At 36.4% G+C, this 19604-nt stretch overlaps 1 protein-coding gene across 12 annotated transcripts in view; it reads right to left on the bottom strand.

Moving 5' to 3' along the window:
- Nucleotides 1–19604, bottom strand: part of SENP1 (SUMO specific peptidase 1) — a 63873-nt gene that overhangs the window by 42419 nt on the left and 1850 nt on the right. For 2 of the 12 annotated variants that reach the window (XM_037009255.2, XM_037009268.2), the window contains exons 2-6: nt 17421–17486; nt 11279–11326; nt 9754–9884; nt 8624–8708; nt 2751–2907 (exon numbers count right to left, since the gene is read on the bottom strand). In XM_037009255.2, the coding sequence (XP_036865150.1) occupies nt 2751–2907; nt 8624–8708; nt 9754–9884; nt 11279–11282 (377 nt within the window). In that variant the 5' untranslated portion in view covers nt 11283–11326; nt 17421–17486. The other 10 variants (XM_073214868.1, XM_073214869.1, XM_037009259.2 and 7 more) reach the window with 8 other exon arrangements.

Genomic DNA, 19604 nt, shown 5'->3' with positions numbered 1-19604 from the left:
TGGGGGAAGAGGAAGAACTAAGAACCTCAGGAACAAGCTTATTTTCTTAAGACGGATGGATACAGCTAGACAAAGATGACAGGGGCAGTATAATTTGGTAAAGATACACTGAATTCCCCAAAATATCTTTTGTATTTATGCTTCCTAGATTGTGTGTGTATGTGTGTGTGTGTGTGTGTGTATGTGTATGTGTTCTTTAAGACTCTTTCTCCTAAAGAAACAGTATGAGGGCATATTGTAATGCCAGAAAACAAGGGCGTTACCAACAATTAACAAGATTGGCTAGATACAGAAGTAAGCTGGAAGGAGCTTCCACTGGCCAAAGTTGTAAGGATGTGAGCATTCAAAGAATAATGATTTTGCAGTGGATTGAAACACATTGCATCTATAATAATGACACCAAAAAAAGAATAGAAAAATTATTTTGAACCACATGAAGTGGCTATTAAGAAGAAACAAAACTAACTTTGAAAAATGAAAAATGAAAAAAAAGATCTAATCATATATCCTGCCTTCCTAGTAGGAAATATATCAGAATAACCGAACAGCCATGACTAATGAAGGAATAAGACACTCCTTTATAGCAGAGTGCCAATAGTAAGTGCAGAAGAAATTATTAAACTAAAAAATATTATTTAATTAACTCTATGAAAATCGTTATCAGGTAAAAGGGTGCCAAAAAGCACAAATTTCCAGTTATAAAATAAGTAAGTCATAGGGATATAATATGATTATAGTTAATGGTGACTATAGTTAATACTGTTCGTATATTTGAAAGTTGCTAAAAGAATAGACCTTAAAAGTTCTCATTACAATAAAAAAACTTCTTTGTAACTCTATGGTGATGGATGGTAACTACAATTGTAGTGATCATTTCCCAATACATACAAATAGTGAATCATTATGTTGCATACCTGAAACTAATATAATGTTATCTGTTAATTATGCCTTAATTTAAAAAACACCAGGAAAGGATTATCAATTGATATTAATAATCATTAGGCTGATGTGAAAATCATCATTCATATAATGCCAGAGTAACATCATTTACATTACATTCTAGTCACGAGAGGAAAAATACCGAACTGTACAATTAAGGACCAGATTGTTAATCCCTAATCCAATCATCAATCTGGTATCACTAACGATAGGAGAACTAGATGTTGGAGGTTACGTATGGGATGAACACAGCATCAACATTTACTCACATCAAAAACACAGTTTACAAGAAAACAGAGAGAAGACAAAAGAATGATACTATGTGGAAGAAACCTGTCAAATCCAACAAATGGAACATTATGCAGAAAAAAGTCATGTCATTAAAAAAAGGAGCTGTTCTAGATTGTAAGAGACGAGAGTGATAACTACCAGATACAAGCCTATACTGGATATTGGTTTGAACAAACTCGCTGCAAAGGATAATTTTGGAAAAACTAGGAAAATTTAATTATAACTTAGTGTACAAGATAAAATTTACTTAAAGGAAAAGAGGAAATGACTGAAAAAGCAGACTAAAAAGAGTATGCACAGTGTGAACTCATTTTTGGAAAAGAAAATGTGTGTAAATGTAGAGAAAAATAACCTGGAAGGGGATATATACATATACAGAGATTTATATTACAGAGGTTATCTCTGACTGCCTAGAATGTGCTGTTTTTTTCCTGCTTATCTATATTTTCTAATTTTTTACAAAGCACATGTATAGTTTCTGTAATAATGTTATTTAAAAGAATAACAATATGGCATTATTGAACAAAAACAGCAACTTGTCAAATGATGCACATGGAATCTCTTTATGAAGATGGAGTAACAGTATACATTCCACAGTATACCTAGCAGATCTATTATGCTGTACATGAGTAAGAGAGTGCAAGAGAGAACACCTCGGGAAAAGATCTGGAAGGAAACACACTGAGGGAGGGGAGTAAGACTGTGGATAGTGGTCAAGGGTTCTTTAGCTTCATTGGCAATGTTTTAATTTTTGCAATGTGAATATGTTAATGATTCTTGCATAGTTTTAAAAAACACTAAGAAGTGCAGAAATAATCCCCAGAAGTACACATGTTTGCAGAGTCCATGTCCTGATCACCATAAAATAAGACCATCTGATGCATTCAGACACATTGGAAAGCTTAGCCTTGACTAAGGAGGAAATTAAATGATCCAACATTCACTAAACCCATCACCAGAGCAAAATTTAAGAAGTCATAAATATATTTAAACAAATACATTACTAATGCAATAAGTGCCAGAGGGAAAAGTTTCTAAACCAAACTTCATTTGCCTTTAATAATCAGTACAAGCTCAGTGAGGAAATAGGGCTAAGAGGGGTAAAGCTCTGCATGCCTTGTGCTCTAGCCAAGCAGCTTAGGTTGGGCTGATAAGGCCACGAGGGGCAGGGCTGCTCTGGTGGTCGGGCTTCTGCTCGTGGCACATCCCGTTTCTTCACTACTGAAGTTGCAGAGATGGACTGATTTTCACTTTCAGATTCACAATAGTCATACTAATACCAAAGGGCTCCAATATATTCATACCCACCAAGACTTCCCTCAAAACCCCAATAATATTAGGCTTTCAGCAAATTCACCACCAAGTAGAAGTTGAAAGTTTAAAATGGATCTGTTCATCTCTATGGGTTAAAGTTCAAAAATGGTGTTACTCTTTTAAAATGTCAGTGTAACAACTGTTTCATAGCCAGCTTCTCTTATATCAGAGGAAGGGCTTGTGAACTAAGCAGCCAGAATACCTACCTTGAGGTCTTTCGGATTTCGAGGTAAAGACTTCGACTGTTTCTTGATTTTTGTAAAGTTGAACCTGATGCTGGAGTGGAATTTCTCCACTGGCCATTTGCACTCTGGCCAAATGTTCTTAAGTCTCCCAAGCCAAAACTGTCTGAGGAAGGTTTGTCTAAAAGAATAAAAGTTTGACTAAATCAAACAATACCTACAGTGTTTCTCCATATGACTTCAACCATGTCCAACATTGTATTCTGAAGTAACGTGGCATATCACCATGTCTCTCATGGAAGAAAGATCCCAGTCTCAACTGCCAGTACAGTCTGCAGTAAGGGAACTTCTACAAACTATAATCGACTCAGCCATACTAACCTGAAAATTGATGAAGGAGCTGAATCCTGCCACAGCCATGTGCCTTATCTGCATCAATGTGACTCCGTGGTGTCCACCAAAAGTCAACATTTTACCCCAACTATATCTTGCAAGCACTCCCAGGCCTGGGCCTGAAAGAAGGTAGGCCAGACCAGTAAGAAAGCAGGTGGAGGGCCAAGGAGAATTGTAATTCAAATGAACAACAGTTATTGCTTAATAAGCAGCTGGTGTCACCTTCCTGTTTTTAATTATTATTTTCACAACTCAAGGGCTCTAAGAGCAGAAATAACCTAATTGCTGCTTATTCTGGCTGGCTTATGGCAGGAATGACCTATTATATACATCTGGTTCTGGTATGATAACTTCAGTCACTTAATGGCCATAATCACCAGGCATATCAGTTTTTGCTACTGCAATCAGACTGAGGAGTATTTATTGATGATTTGACTTTTCTGACTCGAGGCTTACAAGCTGGGGTAATAAAACCTCTTGAGGTTTCAGCTGGGAGTAGAACAACTTCTAAACCCTTCTCTCCCTGTCAGCATGACTAGACAATTTAAAACAGTGCCTTCAAAGTAACTTCAGATGTTAGGCTCTGGAACTCTGAGGAGCACCAGTGGAAAAAAGAGAATGATAATTCTCTACTTCCTGAGTTTTTGTCTATTGCCAACATCATTTTGAAAATCTTCTTTCAAAGCACATTACTATAAAACTTTGAACAATATTATGTTTATTTAAAATATTTAATGTAGCTTTTGATACTCTACCCAAAACATAAGGCAGCTGACAAAAATGTTAAGTTTTGTATTGTGTAGCTTTTTTTCTTTTTATCTTGATCAGGATTATCAAAATTTAGGGTAAATAAGATAGAAAAAAAGCAGTCAAGAAGTGGTACTAGTACCAGTTTATATTCACCAGTGGATAAACCTAACAAATTTACTTTCAAAATGAGTAACTTTTCCCCTTTGTAATCAGTATCTATACTTAGCACCTATTAAGGACAGAGACATGAGGCTGATGAAAAAAAAGTCTCATTAAAAGACCAGAAAACTATTATCTTTAAATGCAAAGTACTAACAGTAGAAATCTAACTCTCATACTTTTTTGCTAAAATTTGATTAGGCAATGGTCTAACTAGTGATGTCTACTTGAGGAGGAAGTCTACCAAAAAATGCAAATTACCCTGTCAGGTGTGAAACGTTAGACCAAGAATAAGCCAAAGTAGACCCCTGAATGGCATCTGACAGAAGCCTCAGGTTTAAAATGCAAGGGAAAAGCACAGAACCCGGCAGTCTGTTTAGCCAGAAAAAGGTGGTTCCATCCCCCCACTCAATGAAATCACTGAATAGTCCTCATGGGTTGATATGGATCAAGCAAAGCTAGAGAGGGACCAACACGGAGCTGCAAACACTCTTTTATTAGTGACATTTAACCCGGTATTGTCGTCATTAAGAGAGCAGACTGCAAATGCCGTTAATAAGATTACCTATTATGTGTATGTATACACACACAAAACTATAAGGAAATATACCAAAAATTTAGTTTTGGTTGTTTTCCAGTGACACAATGATGGGCATTTTTCTACTTTCCTCTATAAATTTTCTACAAGGACAAGCAATACTTTCAAGGACATAACTAAATAAACTTTCGTATTTTTAAAAAGTGTCTCAGGCAATCTTATGACAGTACCTACCAGTTGCTCATAGTAACTTTCAGGTTTACTTAGTTACTATAAATGGCAGAATGCTTTAGATCATCTTACCTATTAATGTCAGTTTGGCAATCTAACATATTTGCCAAAGAAAAGATACTGATGATTCTAAGCATGAGCAAAATCATGTCTTTTCATCTTACTCTACTTTTCTTTGTTGAGGGTTGAAATGTTTGATTTTCTTATCAACTATGCTCTTAATAAAAATAAAGAGATCTTAAAGATTGACCAGCACTGTAAAGTCAAAGTATTACATTTTCTCTGCTTTCTAAGCATTAAAAAAAAATTGTTTTTAGTAGTATAATCTCAAATGGATTAAGAAGTGGATTTTCTAAAAGCTTGATATAGAGAGGTAGGCCCAGAACAGCAGTAAAGGGAAGGGAAGGTCAAGACCCTTGATTCTAAAGTTTGGTGCTTTCCTGCGTTTTCATCTTTGTGGAGGCAGGACAGCAACAGGGTCAGAATGAGAAGGCTACTTCAGAGAACCTGGGGACCCATGTTTAAACCAATCAAGCAATAAAGCTCAAGGGGACTGACCACAGATATCAATGTGAGGATTATCAGAAAAGAATAGACCAAAAGGAGACAACAAAAACAGAATTCTGCAGGACTCACCATGAATTGGAACTGGTGTGGAAAAGGGACACAGTCACAAAAGCACACAGTGAAAAGGAGATTAAGATTACAGGCTTTAGTATAAGAAAACAGTATACAGACCATTGGCATTCACAGATTTAAAATTCTGATGGTTAGGAAACAGCCTTGAAGGTCTGTGATATGCCCTAAATTTGTTTGGTCAGATTAGATGAAATGAGGTAGTGGCACAAATCTGAATCCTGTGCTTCAGAGATTTAGAATGTATTTAGAGAATGAATGTAATAGCTCAGCATCTCCATTTTGATATGGCTTTATTGTTCACTGTTATTATTTTCTATTCATTATCATGTAAACAGTAAATGTTATAAAGTAATTTCTTTTCTTTCTCTAAAAAAACAGACTTTAAGTGAGGGAGAAAACTTTAGTGTAAGACTCTGATATGGGGACCAATCTGTGGTATGAGGACAAACAGGAAAAATATAAGTCTCAAGAATCACGTAACCAAGTAGAAAACCAGGAATATGATCAATATCACCACAGTCAAGAATATGAGGATTTGAGATGCTCTCAAATATATCCTTTGTGAATATCAAGGACCTACTTTAAAGGAAATATAAAGGAAAAAAACTATGTAGACAAATGCTTTTAAGTCATTTATTTATAACAGCTGAAAATGTGAAGGCCTAAACCACAGGGAAAATGATGAAACGAATGAAGGCACAGACTCATCATCCTGAATCACAGCCCCACAAGTCCAGGTGTATTTCTGAATTCATTAATATTTGGAATTTTAGGAAGATAACCTGGCATATACTTTGTAATTCTTCCAAGTATATGTATCTTATAATCAAATATAATGACATGTTTGCAGCTAAATGTGTAAGTATTCATATTTACAGATATAAACAAGAGACAGAATATAAATAGCTTCATGTCTGGTCATGTAGGTTTGCCAAGGAATGACTTCAGGTCAAGTTTTGATGCCAAATAAATTATGAAAAAATTTCTGGTTTCCAGAGCTTTTTGGGTTTTGGAATTGCACATAAAGGACTGTGAATATGCATATCAGTTCAATGGATTATTAGAAATCAAGAGAAAAAGGTAAATATGAAGAATAACACATAAACAGATAGAAAAGTAGAAATAAAAATATAGGCTAAAATAAGCTTATATGTGTCAAATCATACAATGTGTACAATGTATACACACAGATAAAAATCAGAAAAGGCCACAGAGTTAGGGAGGAGTTAAGTTATGGTAAGGAGATTTTGAGTATAATTTTCTAAATACAATTGTTTATTACTAAACAATTATTTTAAACTAAAAGCAAATAATCCATCCAATGGTAAATCAGCATATGCAATGACAAGCAAACACAGCTTGATTCAAATGGAAATATTAATAATTTATTTCATTATCTACTCAACTGTCCTTCCCCTAGGATTAATAATGAGCTATCAAACCAGGTTTCAGGCTTTCTGCTCATGAGAAAGGCCTTTCCAATAATAATGATGGCAGTTACTTTCTGAGCAAATTAACTGATTTTTCTGTACAAATTATGCACATACTATGTGGAGACCATTTCCCACCCTAGGAGAGAAAATCCATTGCCCAGGGAAAAGTACCACCCACCTAAATGACATTTAAATATAATATAAATCTAAAAGAGCATCATACTAACGTCTTTTTAGGGGAAGAGATCTCATCTTGCTGACAAAGGATCCTGAGGAAGCCAAATAACAACAATAATTATTATTTGCATCTCATATTTATTATCTAATTAATCCTCATAAAAATGCCACTGGGGCGGGTTCCATAGTATTACTAATATTCCCATAGTTGTGATTAGGTACGGGACTGAAATACAAGGAGTGAAGACATGGAAAGACCACTGTAATCTTTCTGGGGGATCTGCCAGGAGGCTCACCAATAAAAACTCTTGATTCCCCAAGACAGAGCCAGAAGGTCACTGCAGGTCCTAATTTTAGGAAGGCGGCAGATGTAATCAGGTAGGCCAGGGGTTAGGAAAAGCCTCAAGAATGCTGACTTCTGTCATGGATCACAAGTTGTATAGGCAAGCCCTTGAATATGCAAGCATGGCTGTGGCAGGTGCTAGATAGGAACATGTACTTAACATTTCCTGCCCTGATGAGGGACAAGCTTGGTAGAAATGTTTTCAGGATTCATGATTTCAAGGAGATGAGAAATAGGCTAGCTTTGTATATTAAATCAGTAGAAAATAAATATCCATCACATACATATCTTTAAAAAAAAAATGAAAAACAAAGCTGATTGCTTTTTGCAGTGGCATAATGAGCAAGTAGGAGAATGGATTCCAAACAAAATTTTCCATTAAAAAATACTTGGTTGATAAGACAGGCACAGTCACAGGGGGGCCATCAGGTGAGAATTTGGGGATCAACAGAGGTGAGGCTCAGAACCTCACCCCCCCTGCTTTGAGAGAAATCTTCTGCATCCGTGGATGTCTTGCTGCCCTTGTCTAGCCTGGATTAATACTTAGTCCATAGGCACACACCTGATCATCTGATCATCTACATTTGCCCTCTTACAGCACTAAACTATGTTTTCTACCTTTATCTTGCATCTACCTACCACTTCAGCATTTTATTAAAAATAAAAATAATAATAATAATAGAGGGAGAAATGTGGGATCAACATATAAATCAAGTACAAAAATCAAATGAATATTCATATTTGACCTGATTGTTTATAGGTCATAATGCGTGATCAAAACCGAAAGTTTCTGTGATGAATGCCCTTGTACTGTTCACCATGTAAGAATTTATTCACTATGTAAGAATTCGTTCACCATGTAAGAACTTGTTCGTTATGCTTCAGAAGATTGGAGACTGACGAGAATTAGGCTTGAGATGGATTAATGATTGTACATTGAGCATTGACCCCCCTATACTGAATTTTATTGTTGTTAACAACCATTTGATCAATAAATATGAGAGACGCTCTCTCAAAAAAAAAAAAAATACTTGGTTGAGACTATATCAGTGAAATATTGTAATGACACCCCCCCAACACACATACATACACACTGCTTGTTAAAACAATGTTTTCGTGGAGAAAATATTTTTTGCTCTTGATGTTTTTGCTTTCAAAGATGGTAAACACAAATGATTTGCAAGGAAGAAATCTGAAAGGTATAAATGCCTTGACTCCAAGTAATATGGCATACCTGAATAATAATTTGGGTTATAAGATGCACTTCTCATAGAACATGTAAAAGATCGATCCAAATTTTCTTGCCTTGAAGGTAAAATCTAAAACAGAGCAGAATATTTTTTTTAAATAATATTTTTGACAATAAAATGAAATATAAATTTCTATTAGGAAAAATTCTATTAAGATTATGACATATTTCAGAACTCAATTACATATATATCACAAACAAATTAAACTACATACTAATAAGAAAACACATAAACAATCTGAAAAAATGAGGCTTCAAGGGGAGAAATGGGCAAAATATCTGTTAGATAACTTAAAGCATGGCTCATTAGAAGGTAAATACACATTTAGTGTATCTGAAAGCCAACGTCATATATCAAGATCAACCTAGTTTTGATTCTTTTGATAACTTTACAGAGATGTTCTTAATCAAGGATGGTGCTATACCCCAGTACAAATGTGGAAATGTAATTACATATATTCAGTTGTCAAAATAATTACTGGGGCAGATGCTACAGGTATTTAGTGCCCAGGAGCCAAAGATGCTCTGCTATGCTCAGGACAGATTCAGACATCAAAGAACTGTCTCATCCAGATTATTAATGGCTTTCCTACTGAGAAAGACTGCTTTATTAATAATTCTCCTCAAACCTTAATGGGCATACAAATGAGCTGGAGATTAAATGTAGATTCTGATTCAGTAGGCGGGGTGAGGCCTGATGTTCTGCATTTCTAACAAGGTCCCAGATGCTGCTGGTGCTGATGGTTCTTTGAGAAACTAAGCTTTTGCCACAGAGAAATCTCAGAGCTGCTGTGTATTTATACATTTTTCCCCATTTATGATAGCAATTTAAAAACACTGTTTTAAAAGAACACTGATCTGTGTTTCAATAATTGTATTATTCAGAGGAATAACAGTTCTCTAAGGTACTGTTCTCAAAGAACTCATAAATAGTTTGATTCTTATTTTACATCAAACATAATTCAAAACGCTAGAACTACTGATCTTATAAAGTATATATACATATATATATATATATATATGCTTAAACTTTTTGAATGTGGCATTTAAATTACATCAGATGAAAACTTAAGCCTAATTAATTAATTAATTAAGAGGAAAAAATTATTCCTAACCTGATGGTCAGAAAATGAAAGCTGGTCCTCTGGAAAACCTGTCTGTGACAGGAGATGGGTTTTGAAAATGGAATTGTGGTTCACGAATGTTAGTTCTCCAGCATCCATCCTCATCCTATCAGCAATATCATCTGGAGAAAAAGTCCAGATTAGTTTAAGTCACATAATTCTTCAGTAACTATTTTCCTATGAACCAATCTTTTCACCTAATAAAACTGATTCCCAAAGAACAACTCTATAGTCAAATAAAACCTCCTCTAACCATTGGCAAGAAACCTGAGAATATCTTTGTCCAAAAAAAGGCTCATGTGCAGAAACTGGCTCATTTGGAATTGACTGACATCTACCAAATAGCTCAAACCTTGTATAAAGAGAGCTTAATTCAGAGTTTTAAAATAACGAATTTTTCCAAAGAAATTTTTTAATACGTTAACCATAAAAAATTTTTTAAATATAAATAGGGAAAAATTTTAACATTCAAAAATAAACACTGTCAATATACCTGTTTTATTACCTCTGTTTTAGCTCTGAAAGGTGATTAATCCACCTGAAAATTTTTTTCTGTAATAAGTATAAGGCTCTGAACAGATTGTCAACTCAACTATTGTATACTGTAGCAGAACCTTACTTTATAACTACTTTTGAGATTTTGTTACTGTAAGAGCTAGGCTAGAAACAAATGAGGTAAGGGAACTCAGTGATTTACACTGGTGTGAGCAATGAGAGGAAAAGGAAACAAACGTCCAGGAGAGAGAAGGGCAAGACTAAGGAAAAGAAAGAGCAGCAGAGAGAAGACCAATGTGGACTTAAGAGTACATGGAATGTTTTAAGATATAACTCTTTAGATTTTTCGACCTATTCCTAAATTGGCTACTAGTTCTGACCTTATATTGATCCCTTTTATAGATGCAAAGAACTACAAATAGTAGAAAATGTTCATCATAATTACTTATCAATGTCACTAGCTAAATGAAATTTAAAACTTACCTTAATCAAGTTAGTCATCGTACAGAAGGTGGTATAACATAGCACTAAAGAAAAAGACTCTGGAAGCGGGCTGCCCGAGTTTAAATCCTGGCCCTGCCAGTTACAGCTGTACGATCCTAGGCAAGTTTCTTGACCTCTGTGTCTCAGGTTCCTTGCTGATATAATGGGGACAATAATAGTATCTACCCTGTACTAAGTGCCCTTGCAAGGCCGTTCTAAAAGATTAAATGAATTAATATATTTGAAGTACTTAGAATAGGGCCTGGCACAAAGTAAATGTCTGCTTGTGTGCATCTGGCTTTTTCAATACAGTGAATGAGAAGATCCTTCCAAAAGATGCTATAAACAGTGTCCCAACCAAAAGAAAATTTTTTGTTTGGTATATACAATCACATAATTAGTGTCAGATCTCCATTAAAATTATTATTAAGCACAAAGATACAAATACTGTAAATGTTAGAAAACCCACTCGTTCACTCCAGCTTAACTAGTCTGAGTAACTAAAAAGACTGAACAACTACCTCATAGTCAGTCTTACCCATGTCAGGTCTTTTCACATCACTGACTTTAGCAAAGATACAAAGTCCTATAAGAGAAGACAGAAAATAGAAATGTTACATACTGACACATCTCCTTCATATAATTATAGAACAGGAAGTCACTCAGAAGTGACATGTGTTCTTAGTGGAGAAAAAGTTAAGGAGGTAAGGAGAGCTGACTTGATGGGAAGAAAATGGGAGCTAGAACTAGCCTGAGGCAGTTCCAAACATTTCTGTAACCTGTGCTATACTAACCAGCAATTAACAGACTACCATAGAATCACAGAATATTACAGCAAGAAGTAAGCTGGAAAAGCCAACCCTTTGGAGATAAATTTGCATATGGTCATAAAGTTAGTGACTGCACTGAAATGACAACCTAGAAATTCTTCTAAATTCATTGCTCTATTACCTCAGCTAAACCATTTTATAAACAAGTGATTGATCCTGTAAGACCCACCTTATAAACAAGTGGTGGTCCTATTAAGTCTTCTCTTCCACACATTTTACTCAGTGGCCAAATATAAAGCTTCTTATATTCTGAGAACAATTGAGGAATATTTCCCATTTATACTAAGTACTTTCTCCTCCTTCACTAACGAAACTGCTACAAACCAAAGCCCCTTTCCTACATGAAACTGCTTTCTCTTCTGATGTATCTAATTTTCCCAGGAAAAGGAAGTTAAAGACCTAACTGCTTGCAACTAGATTAATAAATATTCGCTTGGCACACATGCTTCTTGGCTGATTTCCAAGAGCAGGGAACTAGCAATGGTAATAGTCACTCATATATACTCACAATCTTGTCACCATATTTTTTTAAAGATTAAGCATTTCATCTACCTAACAATATCAAGGCTTCAATCTACTAAGGAGACTGGATAACAATAGGTATTCTTTACAGTCACAGTAACGAAGTACACACACAAGGAAGGCAGGCTTGAACTTTTCTTGGTGTAACTATAGACTAAGCAGAATAATCATCTGATCACCCAGCCTTGCTAGGGAGGATTCCCAAAGAATTCAAGCCTTATATTTAGGCTTCAAACATGTTTCTAGATGCTCAGCTTAACAAAAGGCTTCCATCCAGAAAGTCTCCAGGTATTCTTTTCCTTCTTTTTTAATAAAGCAGAATTCCCTGGGTCCCAGATTAAGGGGAAAAAAATCCCATCAATAAGATAGTGGTGGCTTTTTCACATTTCACTCTTTCAGGCCATTTCATAATTGTCATCACTAGCCTTTTTGTTGTAGTAGAACGCAAATTTAAAAGCCTGGAGCCTGAAACAAAAATCCCATGTTAATTTCATTTGCATTCCTGAAACAGATGTGAATAGAGAAGCAAGCAAGAAATCAAAGAATTTTAGAAGTTATATCCAGAGTGGTTCAGTGACTGGCCTGAAATCATACAGATGGGACAAAGGGAAGACAAAAATACAGTATACTACTTCCAAGCAAGTGTACTTTCAACAAATGTCAGGGAACTGCACATCCTTTAACATATCCTCATTCAAGGACTGATACACTTTAGCAAGATAAATGTAACCCCTAGCTAAGTCTGAGGAATCCACACTCTTTTATAGTTTTAATAACTAAGCTCCACATTTACATTTTAATATAAACACATCTAGCTCCTTCAGTGTGCTCTCTTTGTGCCACTTTGCAATTACATTAGAAGGGATATTTTACAGCCCAAGATTCAACAGGAAATAAATGCTGGGTCTGGAACCTCTGATGCCAAAAATTCTTATGCTTGCAAGAATTTGGTTTTTAAAATAACTACCCTAACAACTCATTTCTGAGTTCACATTGGTCCTTTCATTACTGAAAAAACATAACCTGAGCACAAGATAATAGGAAATCTGAAAAAAAAAAAAAGATGGCAAAGTCCTGACAGTAACAGAACGTAATAAGTATGGTAAAACATGTATAAGCTTACATACAGGCAAAGAGGTAATTATAAAAGAAACTGTTTAGAGCTATGATGAAGTTACTAAAAGGTACATATTGAGGAAAGGCATTCTACAATTAGCTTTATCCAGGACCAAGATGTGGTTAGAACAATCTATGAAAATGATCATGTGAGTCACTCTACTCTGAACTCTGGAAAGTTACGTATATGACAGTTTATACTATATCATCATGTATTTGTTTTTGTTTTTCATATTTCTACATATAACCTCTCCCAAACAGACTCTAGCACCTTAAGCACCTCAACACCCTAACACCTTAAAATTCTAAGTATTCAACTTCTTTCACGCACAAACATTTACTGTGCACCAATTACATTCAGGGTATTGGGGATACAAATATGAATAAGAAGGGTCTCTGCAGCTGAGAAGCCATCTACTGTGAGAAGCCAGTCCATAAATGGACACAGCAAAATAATGAAGCTAATGCATTTGGTAGGAGGTGTGGGAGTCAGGTAAGGAAAAGCAAAGACTTTCAAAGCAGTAGTCAAAAGTTACATCACCTTAGTTTGAAGTAGCAGAACCTGTTGCTAATCCATTTGTTCCTTCTATATTTAATTCATCAGATGGTTGATATGACAACCCTCTTTGCAATCAGGATAATTAACGGGTCAGGTAAATATGAATTAGGGAAAAATGAATGAAACTTCTCAAGATATAAACTGTGAAATAAAATGCAGTCTTTATGGTCCCCCTGGAGGTCACACAGGCATAGAGAGCTATGCAAGCTGTAGAGGCCCTGAGGTAGCCATGACAACTCATGCTGGGCTGTGAAGATGGCATACAGCCATTCTCACCTGTGTCAGCGAGACTGTCACAGCCCCTGACACAAACCGGAGAAGGGAAATAGCTCTGAATGTTCAAAGAGGACAAAACTGAATGGGAGTCTGGTTCTCATGTCTTTGCTAGAATCCTTTAGGAGAGGAAGTAACAATCCTAACCCTTGCCGCCTCTCACGCATACAGGGCACCCACATGTGCATGGTCTGTTCTTTTAAGACACTACCTAAAGGTATCCTTGACACACTGCTTGATGTACTGCTTAGTGTCACCTCTTTCCTGCACATATCCCCTGCTGTAAAAGGCATATAAGCTGTCTCCAGATGAAGAGCTACAGAACCACTCAGAACTTTCTGACTGCTAACCTCCCTGGTTATAATCCTAAATTTGAGTCTATAAAAACTTTACCTTTCTTAATACCATAGCTGTGCTGATTTCAGTCAACAATTCCTGGCAACTACGAAGGGACCCAGAACAGGCAGCCTACACTCACCTGGAACAATGTGAGGACTTGGCACCTTGGTGCCAGGAGGGGCCCCCAGAGCCCCAGCTGTGGCAGGGTGAGTCTTTTCCTGGGTCTCAGGGCTCCCATTTTTGGTTGACAGTCCCCATGTTTACTCAGTAGTTGTTGGCACCCTCTTTGACAAGTGGTGTTTCCTCCATAATAAAAGATGGAGAAGAGAATTTCAAATAATAATGAGCGCCTCAGATGCAAGACACTAGGAAGAATTAAAGGAGCTCTCTCTCTGAAATGGCCAAGATGGGGCACTTGCAGTGTGCCCAAACTATATTCTTGCATAAGCAATTAGAGAAAGCCAGCTACGAGATTAAACAACCTGATAGGGATGCATATCTTGATTGGTATTTAGAAGTATTCAAAAGGGGGGAATAATCTTTAAATTTTAAGAAGGCAATTGTGCCAACTTCCAGCACTAAAAACTATGGTTCCAGAAGCTGTGACTAGCAAAAATGGCAAAATTTTACTAAGCTTGTTTTGTGTCCTGAGAACTTGGCTTAATAACCATCAGGTTAGAGACCCTATGGCTGAACAGAAATGTGGGTTAAACTACCATCTGCAGCTAGGGTCCTACTAAACTGTTGCCACACCTCAGGGGAATTATAACCTAAAATAACTATGGCCACTAAGGGGAATATTCCAATTAGGTAAAACCATATAAGCAGAGTACCTAAAAGCAAGTCTTCAAAATTTCAGAGTAGCTCCATTAAAAGTTTCACTCTAACAGGCTAATGAGAAATTAAAGATATGATGTACCTAAAACAAAAATGGTTAGACTGACTGCTCCCCTCCATCCTCCTTTGAGTACTCATTCCTAGTGATCCACTCTAAAAACTACACGGCCCAACAACCCTCCACCAAGTTAATGGCCGTGCAGACACTCCCAAGTGCCCCTCCCAGAGTTGATGGAACTGGGGATGCATGCATTTATCAAATCAAGACCAACCCAGTAGCTTCTCCCTAGCCCGGGAGGGATGTGGAAGGGGTGGGGGTAGGCAAATGCTGAAGGCTTTGGTGACTGTAGATAAGCTGGGAGAACTATGTTACTTGAGCAGCGAAGGGAGGCTAATAGATACTGACGCCTACAGAAAGGACTCTGAAAAACTGGCAGAAGCCTTGCAAAGGGTGAAAATTTTGACTAGAAGCAGCTCTTCTGAATCTCTGTAATGTGCAGTCAAGAAGGGGAAATAAAATTTCACGTTGCCTCTTCCTTTCCAAAACCAGACCTATTGGTTATTGACTGTTTTTCTCCCAGTAATAGCTGCCTCTGCTTGTTCTGCTTGCCCTGTTTTACCAGCAGGTACTAGGCATGGCTTTCTGCCTGCCTGGGACACACAAGTTGTTGGACCTCTCTTTCAGCTACTGTTGGAATGGCTCTAGAAACTGGGCAAGTAATAGCTTTTGTACCCTCTTCTGGGGACTCCTCCTACAGCCAAGGGGTGTTATTCAATACTGCCAGAAATATTTACTGTTTGTCTGGCTGAAAACTGATACAACATTAAAAAAATTTTTAAATAGCTCTGTCATAACTTGGCCAGATTGGAAGCTGATATTTAGAACCTGATAGGAATTTTTGTTTTTAAAGGTCTTCTTTCCTAAAATTAGAACTATATACCCTGGGGGAAATAAACAAATTGAGAACAATGTAGTTGAATAAATGGATCAATCTATGTCATTATTTACAACTTAGGTCTTTGAGGGTTTGAGAACTGTCCTAATTTTATAGATCTTTGCAAAATGGGAAATACAAGTCTAGACACAGGTCAAAGCTCACCTACCTTTATTAGTCCCCAAACCTTACTGGGAACTCTTATCTACATCATCCTCAATTCCTAAAACTAAAGGAAAAAGAAGAAGAAAAAGAGGCATTTTAAAAATACAAATGGCTATATAAGTGCCCTTGCCCAAAATCTAGCCCATAGCTTCTATAACATTACTTGTCAAAACAAATATAAAGGCTAACTTAAGTTTGTTGGTTTAATAAAATAGATATATCTTTAGAATTCCCAGCATTAAATATACCTTTATTCCACCTAGGTTTACTAAGAGTAAGTTCATGTTATCTGTTACAAAATTTATCAAGAAAAATGACTAATGCCTTATGAAGTTTCTTGTAGGTAATCTAAACATGATTATTAACAATAAGAAAGTTAAGTAGATATGTTTTTTTAGGTGAACTTTTAGTGGTAATTATGTGTTATGGTATAAGTGGCTAAAAATAGCTTGAGATTTTTAATTATCTGAAACCTTAAATTATCATTTCCAAGTAAGATGAAACAATGAGACATTAATCACTGAATATAGGTTTATCTGTTTTTGGTCTCCTTATTACAGAGAAACTAAAGATAAATTTGGGTCTGTTAATAAACATGTTTTATGCTCTACTGATAGACCACACTCTGAAGAAACACTTTTCCAGAAATTATGAAAATGTATTCATAAATTTGTTAGTCTAAAGAGTGCTGATATAACAGTTTACAACTGCCTACTAATAGTGGTTACTGAAAATTAAGGTTTCTAAAAGTTAAGGATTCTAATTAATATATGTGGTTAAAGCTACTAGAAATAATAATGCAAACATCTCTGTATGCAAGAAAAATTAGATGTGTACTTTTTGGTAAAAGAAGGTATGAGGAATGGAAAGACATTTTTATTGAGGAAAAAGAAAGCAATTTTGTCCTAAAGAGAAGCTGGCTATTTAAAGAGGGAAAACATAGGACAAATCAGGATGTAAAAAGAAAGCTGTAAAAGGCTTGTACAAAAGAAATCTTAAACAACAACAAAAAAGAAACTTTAATATATGATCAAGCTGGATAAGAATGAGTAAATTTGTTATAAGGATTTTAAAAATAAGCTTTAATATCGATAATGTACTTACATAAAATTGGAGCTTTATTCTTTCATCTGCTAAAAGGACAAAATTTTCTTAAACGAGTGGTCTCATCTAAGTAAGAAAAAATAAACAAAGTTTCTTTGCCTTTAATGAAATCTGCCTGGAAGACAAAGACTCTAAGTCCTAGGAAGTTGAATGAAGGGCATTGAAACAGGCCTGTTTTTCCTTCCAGCTCTCCACCCTGTGCTCTACATTATCTTTATCAAGTCTTTGAACACTATGAAAAATTACAAAGTCTTCCCTATTAAAGGAGACAAGTCTTGCTAGCAACTATGTAACCTTTCTACTTGCCTATGAAATCTTTGTCACTTTGGTTAAATAAATAATTCAATATTGTTTCACAATGACCTGTGATCCTATTTGACCAAATGTTTTAAAACCTTCTTGATAAATTCCTGGAGATCTGACATATCTTCCAGATCAAATAATGTTATCATTTGTAATTATTTTACCTTCAGTCATAAAAAATTAAGACTCACACTAAAGGGACTGAACCCGAGTTTCAGGGAAATGCCCTAGCTGACTTTCATGCTAAGGCAGCAATAACAGAGTAAGTAAAGGTTATGACATATATGAGGTCCACTCTGCTTCTGCAAAAACTGGCCTCTCATAGCCAGACTTATGACATGTCCTTGTAACATGGCAAAGGTATGCTCCTGAATTGGAGAAATTAAAGGGGGCTAATAATGGTTGTAAAATCAACAGACAGACAGGACTGTGGGAAACCCAAAATGGCTGCCTGTTCTTCCCAGCTCCCTGGCAAATCCTGTTTTACCTCCCAGCTCTCCATCCTTTGAACACCTGCAGGCGGACTTCATTCAAATGGCACAGATTATCAATATATTCTTATGATTGTACATGTTTTCTGGGTGGGTTGAAGACTTCCCCTGCCACATGGTTAATGCCTTCACAGACTACCCTATTCTTTCTAACCCAATTTCTTTCTAACAAAGAAATTGTTAGAAAATGCATTTCCCATTTGGGGTATACCTTCTGTAATCTGTAATCCCCAGGGCACCCACTCTACAGGGCAATCATATGAGCCTAATGAAACCCTTCCAAACATCTTCGCCTCAAACTTAAAATCTCTGTACTGAACTCCTCTGACCTAAGGTGCTGCCTCTGGCCCTGCTGACTATTCACAGTACCCCTCTTTGGAAACATAAACTCACTCCATAGGAGATAATAACTGATAGAACAGTGTGTATTGGAATACAGCCTTTCCTATCCCTTGTCTCAAGCTTCAGCCTATCACAAACAGGTTAAAGAAGCTTCCCAGATTCCAAATCAGAGGACTCTAATGATCACAGTTGAGAGTCTTACGATGGGGTAGTCTGAGAACATCATCAGAGGAAAACAATTCTTGAGCCCCGTTGGAGAGGACCTTACCAAGTGCTCCTGACCATGACATTGCTACAAAACTTCTAGAAGCACTGAGCCTTGGACATACACTGAAGATAGCTCCAGCTGACAGCTGGTCTTGCACAACAACAGAAGACCTCTGGATCAGGGTAACAGGGAAGAGATGCGGACATTGATGTATATACTGCTTCTACTCAAGACAAGAAATCAAGACTTCATACTTAAACTAGATATAAAATCCTTTCTTCTCTTTCTTGCCTTTACTCTGATATTGGCCTGAAAGATACTGCCCTCATTTCTATCTCCCAGGCCACTGATAAGGGGCATAACCTCTGGAATTCAAACAACCTCTTATTTCAGGCTAGCAAAATATGCCAATATTTGTTCAGACTATACTAGATGGTTTTCTTGCCTTTTAAATTCTTCTACACATATTGATATCATTAAAATGACACCCACTACTGTAACCTGAATTACTTTCCCTTGTAGAATTGGGCACTATGCTGGATGCCAGAGGAGACAAAGGCAGGAAAAAGTTGGAATCATGTAAGCTAGAAAGTCAGAAATGATTCAGAAGGAATGTTTTTTGATAAATAAGGAAGTTAGACCAGAAGAAAACTGCCGACTCAACAAACATCATCCCTGACATCAACATATGGTTGTGATGTGCAACTGAAGGTTGGTATTATAATGGGGAATATGTGAAATAAAATGCAGTCTTTATGGTCCCCCATGGCGGTCACACAGGCATAGAGAGCTATGCAAGCTGTAGAGGCCCTGAGGTAGCCATGACAACTCATGCTGGGC

The sequence above is a fragment of the Manis javanica genome, chromosome 10 (assembly GCF_040802235.1).
Source record: "Manis javanica isolate MJ-LG chromosome 10, MJ_LKY, whole genome shotgun sequence".
In the NCBI taxonomy this organism is placed as follows: domain Eukaryota; kingdom Metazoa; phylum Chordata; class Mammalia; order Pholidota; family Manidae; genus Manis; species Manis javanica.
This window is presented reverse-complemented; position numbering and strand designations above follow the sequence as displayed.